We start from the raw sequence: 10,104 nt of genomic DNA, 5'->3' as shown, positions 1-10,104 counted from the left end.
TTTATGCACCAAGAGCTTGTAACACTCCAAAGAGAAAGGAAAACTTGAAATCGCATCATATGACCCCTTTAATATGTTCCCCCAAAATATTGGACACTTTAAAATTTTATGAGATAAAATATTAAACCAAGTAGTATTTACAAGTAGAAAAAGCACAGTGTTTAAGCAAAGCATTTCACACTCCAGCTGGACACAGACTGTTTAATGTGATTACCTGTGATGTGGTGCTGTTTAGTACTGACACGGTTGCTGCTCTGGATGGAACAGCACAAATGTAGCATAGCCAGCATGGTGAGAATCATCACCACACTCTGCAGGAGCAAAGGCAGCTCAAACTGCTTGCCTATCCTGCAAAACAAAACAATAAATGCTTAATTTAAAGGTAAAGTGCAAAAGCTGTGCCTCTAGAGAAACCAGACAGAACTGCAAAAATAACAACTGTTTTCAAACAGGTTTCCCAAACAGTTCTCTCAGGCCCAACCCCAAACACACCATTGGTTAAGCCATTGTTGCTATGGCTAGTTCAGATACTCAAACAAATTTAATTTTGAAAGAACTGAACTAAAAATGTTTACACTTTTGAGGGAAAACAACCTATAAATTGCTTAATTAAAGTTGTCTTTGTACATAAAAGGAATAGTTTGCCCAAAAACAAACATGTGGATAAAACAATACCACTATCCACTACATGGATTACTTGTGGGTTATTGTGATGTTTATATCAGCTCTTTGAACTCTCATTCTGACGGCACCCATTCACTGCAGAGGATCCATTGGTGAGCAAGTGATGTAATGCTAAATTTCTCCAAATCTGTTCTGATGAAGAAACAAACTCATCAGCATCTTGGATGGCCTGCAGGTGAGTATATTTTCAGCAAATGTTCATTTCTTCAGTTCAGTCACAATGTAACTGACGTAGAGAGATCTTTTCTTCCGCATTATGACGCATATGCAAATGAAAGTGATTATCAAAAAGAAAACAAATGTAGGCCAGTGCTTGGTTCCACTGGTTGTTGATTGGATGGAGGCAGATCTGAGTGCAACTTGCAGTTGAATGTAAAAAGGGGCGGGGTTTTGGCGGACTAAATTATTTGAGAAGTCTGGCATATATCATGCGTTGTTTACCGGAAAATTGAGTTATGACACTGATCAAAAATGACAAGATCAAAAAACATTTTAAAAATGAGACATATGCATGAATTAATTGTTTACAATAAGATGAGCAAGATGCATTTAGAAAAGAAATGGGTAAATTTAATTTATTTTAACATTTAAAAAAAAAGGAAACTTGAAACACACATATTGTATAACCAAAACATACTTGAAACTGCATAAAAATTATATTGAGAAGAAATGCTATTCTCCAAACAAAATGGGACCAAATGAATGAATGAATGAACGAATACATAAAATAGAACATGCATACAAATATACTTATAATTCAGCCTTTATTCATTAGATTTGTCCTTGTTTATTTTACTTTGATTTCCACATTGGCCGCTAAGCCATCACTCAACTCTGCTGCAGTAACATTAACTCTCCTCCACTCACCAGAAGAAAATGCGAAGTATATTAGCAACGAGCAGCACCAGGCAGACTCTTGTTGAGAATCCCTCTGTGTTATTGGTCCTCTGGATCTCCTGGTACTGGGGAACGTAGGGAACCGCACCTCCAAACACCATCACTCCAGAAGCCAGCCAGGAGAGCAGAGTCCATGAGCTCTCCATGTTCTCCTCTGACCCCTGCTCCATCGCTTAGTCCTTCTCAAACCACTGTCTTTATACTCCCATCCCCTGCAAGAAGAGGCTAGGACACTTTTACATTTAATCACAAATATAGAAAGTGCAATGCAATGTAGTTGAGATTAAATTAGCTAAAAGAAGCTAAAACTAATAAAAGAGGCATATATTGCTGCAACAAACCCTTACAGCACCAATAAAAGCAACAGTGCCACCTTCAGTAACCTTAAAGCTCCCACAGGAACAATAATACCTACAATATAAACATGATTCATGTGGGCCTTTCTGGACATGAAATCCAAAGAGGGGCCATTTTCACAGTAGTCAGGAACAGTAAGAGTCGTCTACATGCTGCCACCCATTCTGACGGTATCTCAGCTAAACAGGAAGTTTGTGCTCACAGAAGGACTGTGCACCAAAAGATAAGGCTCCTTTTTGTTTCTGACCAAACAAAAGTCACATCAAAAGAACAGGCTGAAACACAGGTTCTAGAATACGCTGCTGAGAGGTTTCGAAATAGTTTTGAGCTACTTTGCAGCATCAGTTCCCCAATTCAACAAGTCTTTGGACAGACATGTTTCCTGAATATTCTTTAAAGTATGCAAGAAAAGGTTTGTGATGCAAGAATTTGTAATCTATGCTAACATTACATTTAATTTTTTTCCTGACTAATTCAGATTTACTTGATCAACAGCATTACTGGCCCAAACACAAAAAATTAAAATTAAAAGTAATTTTTATATGGATTTAAATTGTAATTTTATATTGTGTATAGTTTTAAATGTACATAATTATAATTTAAGAAAAAAAAATATTTAAGAGCTTTTGAAAATCTTATATAGATTTATTTTAAAAACACTTCAATATTTATAACATTATTTACATATATAATTTATTTTTCATACAACGTTAAGTTTTCTTTACAAAAATAATACAACAACAGTTGGAAATTAAATATAAAATAATAGTTGGGAGAGTTATTATAATCAGAAATGCCAAGACAGTCATAAATCCATAAACAATATTGCATTATGATTAAAAATTATTAATTAAATCCTCATGTGTTCAAGTTATAAACAAATGGTAAATAAAAATGAGGAAAAAAAACAATATGAAACATTTAATTTATATTTTATTTAAATGCATTTAAATTATATTTTAATTGATTTAAAAAAAAAAACAGACATAACGTTAAACATACATAAAACTACAAAAATTATACTGAGAAATGCTCTTCTTCAAACATAAAGGGCCCAACAAAAAACAAAACAAAACAAACAAAAAAAAAAAAAAGGCAAATAGCATAGATGGCAAAACATTACAGATTGGTTTGTCATTTTTCATTTTCAGCTGATTCTTGATGATGCTACCAAGACTATCACGTCACTTAACAAAACTTTATCTGTTAGCCAGTTAGAAGACTCACTAGCTGACATTTTGATGTCTGACAAGGAAAATTTCCAAACAAATTTCACATAAAAAAGTTTGCAATTAAGCCATAGAATGCATGCACATGAAAGAGAAAAAAAAAGAAAAAAAGTCTAAAGGTCCTGCAACATTTTAAGGGATATTGTGTGGGTTTAAGTGACCAGATTAGTAAGGAATGTTTCCTAAACCCCATGAAGTCAACTGGAACCAAGTACTTGAGCATTGCTCGTGACCTCTATAGTGTCTAGTCTAGCAGTGAAGTATGCTTCCTGAGAACTGCTACTGTACATAGAGGTGTTGCATAACTTCTGCATTCCGTAGGGGGTTGGGCTCTTCTGACATGTCTCCAGGTCTCTTTCGTTTGTGTCTCCTACATGAACATATGTTTAGATCCACACCTACTGTAAACAGATTTAGCTTCGCTGGACATAAAAAGACTATCATTTTTCTGGAATGGCGAACATGGGCATAAAATACGTTTGGTGTGCTTGAGGCATAATGCCATGTGCACGTCTGTGTTATGATCTTTAGAAACCGTATGCAGCAGCAAATTTGGACAGCAGGAAAATCCCTTAAATTGGTTCAAACCTAAAGAATTGGTTTACAAAAAACGGGGTTGTCACTGCATTGCTTAAATTGTTCTTTTCCTGTATAAATACACTCTTTGACATTCCATTCAGTCGCACTCCGATAACTGTTTGAAGACAAAGCCTCGTGTGAATGGCCACTAAGACTATTAATAGTGATGGGAAATCTGAATCATTTAAGTGAGTCGATTCTTTTGAACAGCTCGTTTCAAAATGATTCAGTGGTTCGTTTACGTCATGTATCACAAGATCTAAAGCTTTTTAATAAAGCCATATGCATTATTGTATTTTTTAAATTAAGTTATAGTAGCCTAAAAGAGTGTAATCATGTGACAGTCTAGTTTGTCGCAGCCATGATTCAACTCATAAAAATCATTAGGCCACGACATTCCCCCTCATTGGGGGAAGTCGTGGCCTAATGGTCAGAGAGTCGGACTCGTAACCCAAAGGTTGTGGGTTCGAGTCTCGTACAGGCAGGGATTGTAGGTGGGGGGAGTGAATGTACAGCGCTCTCTCCCACCTTCAGTACCACGACTGAGGTGCCCTTGAGCAAGGCACCGAACCCCTAACTGCTCCCCGGGCGCCGCAGCATAAATGGCTGCCCACTGCTCCGGGTGTGTGTTCACGGTGTGTGTGTGTGTGTGTGTTCACTAAGGATGGGTTAAATGCAGAGCACTAATTCCAAGTATGGCTCACCATACTTGGCCACATGTCTCGTCACTTTTTCACTTTTTAAAATGTAAATTAGAACACTAAATATAGGTTGATTTGAATTTACAGGTCTATTAAATAGTAAGATTTATTTACCACAATGTGGAAAGTTTTTTAAAACCACAATGCAATCAAGTCGTAAATAATCGTCTGTTTTGTTAGGTAATAGGCTATTTCAGCTATTTGGCAATTAAAGTAACGGTTTGACCTATTAGTTTAATGCTCTATTTACTTTAAACGTTGTATAATAATTCATTTCAATCATGACTTCTCGGCTCACAACGAATCGGACAAATCCACAAGAGAAACCATCATTTCCAGGCACAAAAGATTCACTCCGACACACTCGATTAATTCGAGAAACCCTAACGTTTCAGTTTTATTCTTGAACGATCCGGATCTGTTTTGTGAAACGGTTCAAAAAATGGTTTTTATTTTGTTTGTTTTTTAAAAAAGATCCGAATCAAAAGAACAATTAGTTCACAAACAGGACATCGATATCATTACAAGGATATGGACAAACCATTCGGGGATACATAAATCCGGGTGTGCACATTTTATCGACTGCTTGTCTTGTTCAATATCAAGCGAACCTGCTAAATCAAAGTGAATATTAATGAAGTATCGCGTGCAAGAACTCTCCGATCAGCAGTTAAACGCAATGCACAAGAACACCATGGTGCTTTTCGCTTTAAACGCTAAACTCTTTATGCATATTCAGCAGAGTTTCGCTTTACTGTTATATTCAGTTCATATAACAGAAAGAAGTTGCAAGGAAGGGGTAAAAAAAAAAAAACCTTAGGAAGTTTAAGCATACCTTGTTTCGGGCGAAGACTTGTTTGACAACTATAATAACAGCAGCACACATGAGCATACATCTCATCTCGCCTAAATCAGGCTAATGCAGTTTGGAGATGTGGGCTTGACTGCGCAGCTTTCATTGGTCTAATGTTACAGACGAAGAGGAAAGAAAAACAAATAAACGGGGAACACCACGAGATCTTATCAAACCAAATTTGTTTGAGTAGCGATACTACTCCCATTGTCTTCATTTTGATGTTAGATGATTGGAACGGTAAAACGTGGTGGTAACAACAAAAACACGTCCCTTTCTCGTAGGCTATACCATGTATAAATTGAACAATTTACTCACAACTTTTAAAAGCAATTTATCGTTCAATCATTATTTTTTTACCCATTGACCTACTCTAAAATTAAGCCTGTTATCTTTGGAAATTTGCCCAAAATATATATCATAAAATGATAAAACAAAGACTTTGATAATCTCTGCTTCTACTACACCTAATGGAGCAAACACAAACTAAACAACCGCAACAAAATGAGCTAAATTATTTAAATCAATTCTGGCATATCCTGCTGTAACCTGTCACTGGTTTTAATAGATTAAGAAATGACTGTGCATCTTTTGTGTGAGAACTGCTCTGTTGCTGCGCGTATGGTCTGACCACGCAAGAGGTTGATTTGCTTGCCTGCAGCTGCGGGAATCGCTCACTGCGAGGTCTCGAAAATCTCGCGATATTTGTCACGACTCCGTGATTTATCCATCAGCTGATCATCAGAAAGCAAAGAGCTGGGAAGATACACAATTTAAAGAGGAATAAACATCTTTTTGCAGTTGTAGTATCTATTTATTAAAGAAATATGGCAGAGACGGACCCAAAATCGGTGCAGGATCTCACAGCAGTGGTAGGTTTGATAATAAACGACATTTTTGTGGTTAGCTAAGCTAGGCTAATGCTAGGCCCGGTTCTACTTGGATTATTATGATGCGACATAAGCTTCGTTTACTGTTAGATATAAATTATCTGAGAATACAGTTGTTGTGATGTAAACAAAATGATTTGTTTGTCATGTCTTGTTTATTTATTTGGATATATTTATGTATTTTTACACGTTAGATGAACTGAATGTTTCTCTCGAACAGGTGCAGACATTGCTGCAGCAGATGCAGGATAAATTCCAGACAATGTCAGACCAGATCATCGGGAGAAATATCCTTTCTTGTGTTTAGCACAGCTATAGACTTTCAACGAGGTAATAGTAATCTCAGTGATAGCGCCTTATTTTTAATGAGACAGTAAGCTGTTTAGAGGAATTTAAATGAGGTTAGCTGTCATTTAGCAGATTCTTTATCATCTAAGATAGTATTTCATTTTTGCATACAGTCCATCTTAAGCAAATGGGGGCAAAATGCCTTGCTCAGGTGTTTCTGCAGGTCTTAAATAGGCATTAAAGTTTTCTACAAATTAAGGCCTTAAAAGTATTTAAATTACAGCAGTAATGGCATTGAATGTCGCATGCACTGCTAAAAATGATCTCAGTATTTTTTGTCTCGTTTTCCCCAATACAAATATCTAAAAATCTTTAAATGAAGTTGCCTTTACCTGATGCAAAATGACAACATGAAGTCTATTCTGAGAAATTGAACAAAATCAAGTGTTTAAAACAAGAACAAATATCCATCAGATGGGTATGAAAACTGATTGTTTAAACCCGTTGTCAAATATTTATTCTTTAATCAAACTCAAATTTTAAACAGTTTCACAGAAAATAACACTTCTTGTGTCATTTTGCTTCAAGCAAGTTTATCCTGATTTAAGAATCTTTATAGATTTGCACTGGAAAACCAGACAAAAATACTGAGGAAGGGTTGGGAGCAAAAGTATTTAACTTCTTTTGTTAAAAAGGTAACAAGAGATTGTTTGAAAGTTGTATTTTCAGACTTTGAAGTGTTGCAAATACAACCTCTTGTACTTACTACATTTTCTTTCCTTGGTCTAGAAAAAAGTTTTCAATTTACCTTTATAAAATCTGCAGAAACCCTGAGGGTACAAAGGTGAGGAGGAGGACTTAACTCTTCCAAAGTCTGAACTGTCAGTCATCAGGGGGTTTAACCACTAAAATGCCACAACCATTGTCGAACAGGAAGAGCATCTTTAACATTTTCACAGAACCAAAATTTACCACAACCACAAGATCACCATTCTGTGATCAGGTTCACAAAACTATCTGTAAAAATCCAAACGCATAAATGCTTTAATCCAGTGCTATGCAGGTTTACAAATACATTTTGTTTACAGTCAAGATCTACTAAGCAGACATTGCTTTAGCCATGCACTCAATGCCTTGATATGAGTATTTAAATGGTGTTGTATTACCTGTACTTGCTCCTGTATCTTCCTTAATAAGATCCACTTGATGAAATGAGCACCCGCATCGATGATCTAGAGAAGAATATTGCAGACCTGATGACTCAGGCGGGAGTGGAAGAGATTGAAGGGGAGAACAAGGTCAAAGAGGGAGAGGCCTCCTAATAGAGGTACTTTCCATTTCAATCGATTAAACTATTTTAGGTGAAACCAGTTGTGAATGTTTGATTCTAAATGGAAATTTGAAATGCATTTCATTCTGGTATGCTGTATTAAAATGCACTGCACTGATTCAGTGTTATCTTTCACAGAATCCTGAGTAGCAAAAACTATCAACACTCTTCAGGAGAAGCAAGATTTTCTCTATGGTGACTAACATATTTTGGTTTGATGTGATGCTTTTTTTTAATATTTAGAATTTAAAGTCAGTCCTAGTACTGTGACTATGCTACCCTTTTTCTGTAATGGATTGCAAAGAACTTTTTAAACACGACATCCAACTGTAGAACCGAACCCTGCGTTACTGTAATAGCACTAGCCCAAGTGCCAACCTAACACCATTCCTGTTAAAGTGAATTTGTTGTTGAATTAAAGTTGTTTCTTAAAACCGGTGTCCTCATCTCTCTTTACTGGTATAGCTCCTTTAAACCAAACTGTGAAGTCTGTATTAACACCATTATAGTTCATAGTTTCACCCAGTCCTCTAGCAGTTTCAAGTTAGTTAAATATAATAAATAGGAATGCATGCTGACACGCAAAATCTCTTGTGTCAAATACGCTAAAACTAATAGGGTGAATTCTTGGAAATGTAAATCACATTGTTTATAATTGATCAACATGTAAGCTGGGTAAGATGATGATTAACACCTTTACATGCAATTTAAAACCATAACACTATCAAAGGTCTACCGCATTGTGCGGTAGACCTTTGACATCAATGACTTCAGCTAAAATTTGACTAAATTGCTTAAGATTTTTCCCCTCCAAGAAAAATCTATTTTTGAATCTGGACTCATGGAAAAAGGCTTGAAGGGATATATATTGGTAAATTCCAAACCATGAACATTTTACACCAAAATAAAGTAATATTTTAGCTGAATAATAACATTTATAATAGTATTAGTAAATCTTGGAATTATGTGTCATACAGAATTGTATCAGGACCGGATGATTTTCATTACTGTTTCATTACTTTTTTCACATTGTTAATGAGAATTAATAGATGTTAAAAAAATAAAATAATAACAATTACACACACACATACATATATATATACATATATATGTATATATATGTATATATATATATGTATATGTATAATTATTTATTGTTTATATATATATATATATATATATATAATTAACCATTTTTACTTTATTTTGGGGTGAAATATAACGTCTGAAATGTCTCTCAAAAAGCTTTTGTAGTTAAAAAATGAACAAATGAAGAACATTTATTGAACTTTCTTAAAATAACTTAGAACATTTGATTAAACAATATACAAATTGAACAATATAAAAGTGACAACAATAATCAGCAAAACGCTGCACAATGCAGTTTCTATTAAAATGTACATTTGTATAAAACACTGAGTTGAATTGGAGAATGAACAAACCACTCTTAGAACACAAAGTCATGTTCAGTCATGTCGATAGCCCAGGCAAACTTATCCCTTAGGGTTTTGTTGTAAATTTTATCCAGCTGCACCTCCATGTTCTTACACCTAGAAGCAGAAAATAAAGTCAACATTCTGATATGAAATACAACAAGACTTCCTGTGTAGCAACTTTGTGTACGAGTATGACATCATCACCAGGCCACGCTGATGCGTGGATCCAGGTAGTTGAGTTTGGAGGTGCTCAGGGCGATCTGTTTGTTCTCCTCTCGGTCTGTAGCCTGAACCTCCATCTTCAGCAGCTGTTCCTCACACCTCTGCACAGCTTTCTTCTTCTTCTCCACCACACTGAACACACATAAAATGCTTTTGCATGTGAATATCATATTCATTTATAAAATGATCCTAATAGCTGGAAGAGCAAATAAACGTCCCCTTTCAGAGGCCTGGAATGAGATACTGACATAAGCAGCTTGTTGTCTGAGCTCCCTTTGGCTTCTTTCTTGGCCTGCTTTAGCTCTTTCTTAGCCAAGTCCAGCTGCTCTTTCCTGCTGTCAATCTTAAAGAAGAGAAGAGAGAAAAACCAAACCTAATAAAACAGAATCATATTCAAATGCCTCTTTTATGATATTTGAATTAGTTTTTTTGTTGTAAATGATTTTTTTTTCACTATTCAGTTTCACATCTCCAGTACCTTTGCTTGCAGGTTAGCCATGGACTGTTCGAAGGTCTTTGGCGGCGCCCGCTGATGGTTACATAGAATTGCAACCGCACGATTTGCCCTGTTGTAAGAGAGCAACTTCTCTGCCACATTATCCTTCACTGTAGTAAGAATGACACATTTAACACACACG

At 35.7% G+C, this 10,104-nt stretch overlaps 3 protein-coding genes across 4 annotated transcripts in view; 1 reads left to right on the top strand and 2 right to left on the bottom strand.

Moving 5' to 3' along the window:
• LOC107684666 (PQ-loop repeat-containing protein 1-like) overlaps window positions 1–5,358 on the bottom strand; it is a 46,806-nt gene extending 41,448 nt beyond the window's left edge. The window contains exons 1-3 of the mRNA XM_016480978.1: window positions 5,283–5,358; window positions 1,552–1,793; window positions 215–348 (exon numbers count right to left, since the gene is read on the bottom strand). Coding sequence (XP_016336464.1) covers window positions 215–348; window positions 1,552–1,751 — 334 coding nt within the window. The 5' untranslated portion in view covers window positions 1,752–1,793; window positions 5,283–5,358. The remainder of the gene's footprint in view (window positions 1–214; window positions 349–1,551; window positions 1,794–5,282) is intronic.
• A 623-nt stretch (window positions 5,359–5,981) lies between these two features.
• On the top strand, window positions 5,982–8,242 carry hsbp1b (heat shock factor binding protein 1b). 2 transcript variants are annotated; one of them, XR_001633880.1, is made up of 5 exons: window positions 5,982–6,172; window positions 6,411–6,477; window positions 7,682–7,805; window positions 7,947–8,003; window positions 8,113–8,242. XR_001633880.1 is itself a non-coding variant. In XM_016480977.1 (4 exons), the coding sequence occupies exons 1-3, from the start codon at window positions 6,128–6,130 to the stop codon at window positions 7,798–7,800; spliced, it is 231 nt and encodes a 76-aa protein (XP_016336463.1). In that variant the 5' UTR covers window positions 5,983–6,127; the 3' UTR covers window positions 7,801–7,805; window positions 7,947–8,242. The 2 variants fall into 2 exon arrangements, 1 of the variants encoding a protein (XP_016336463.1); XM_016480977.1 differs by having other exon boundaries at window positions 5,983–6,172; window positions 7,947–8,242.
• An 889-nt stretch (window positions 8,243–9,131) lies between these two features.
• LOC107684664 (DNA topoisomerase I, mitochondrial) overlaps window positions 9,132–10,104 on the bottom strand; it is a 32,454-nt gene continuing 31,481 nt past the window's right edge. Inside the window, exons 18-21 of the mRNA XM_016480975.1 lie at window positions 9,945–10,072; window positions 9,715–9,809; window positions 9,449–9,598; window positions 9,132–9,358 (exon numbers count right to left, since the gene is read on the bottom strand). Of these exons, the coding sequence (XP_016336461.1) occupies window positions 9,256–9,358; window positions 9,449–9,598; window positions 9,715–9,809; window positions 9,945–10,072 (476 nt within the window). The 3' untranslated portion in view covers window positions 9,132–9,255. The remainder of the gene's footprint in view (window positions 9,359–9,448; window positions 9,599–9,714; window positions 9,810–9,944; window positions 10,073–10,104) is intronic.

Source organism: Sinocyclocheilus anshuiensis, unplaced genomic scaffold (genome assembly GCF_001515605.1).
Source record: "Sinocyclocheilus anshuiensis isolate Anshui unplaced genomic scaffold, SAMN03320099.WGS_v1.1 scaffold93, whole genome shotgun sequence".
In the NCBI taxonomy this organism is placed as follows: domain Eukaryota; kingdom Metazoa; phylum Chordata; class Actinopteri; order Cypriniformes; family Cyprinidae; genus Sinocyclocheilus; species Sinocyclocheilus anshuiensis.
The sequence above is the reverse complement of the archived record's forward strand: the minus strand, read 5'-3'. Positions and strand labels throughout refer to the sequence as shown.

Bases quoted from the DNA above. Each gene is read 5' to 3' on its own strand.
- hsbp1b (XM_016480977.1), top strand. From the start codon at position 6,128: ATGGCAGAGACGGACCCAAAATCGGTGCAGGATCTCACAGCAGTG. The intron at 6,173-6,410 runs GTAGGTTTGATA...TCTCTCGAACAG, and splicing joins TGCAGGATCTCACAGCAGTG to GTGCAGACATTGCTGCAGCA. The intron at 6,478-7,681 runs ATATCCTTTCTT...AATAAGATCCAC, and splicing joins AGACCAGATCATCGGGAGAA to TTGATGAAATGAGCACCCGC.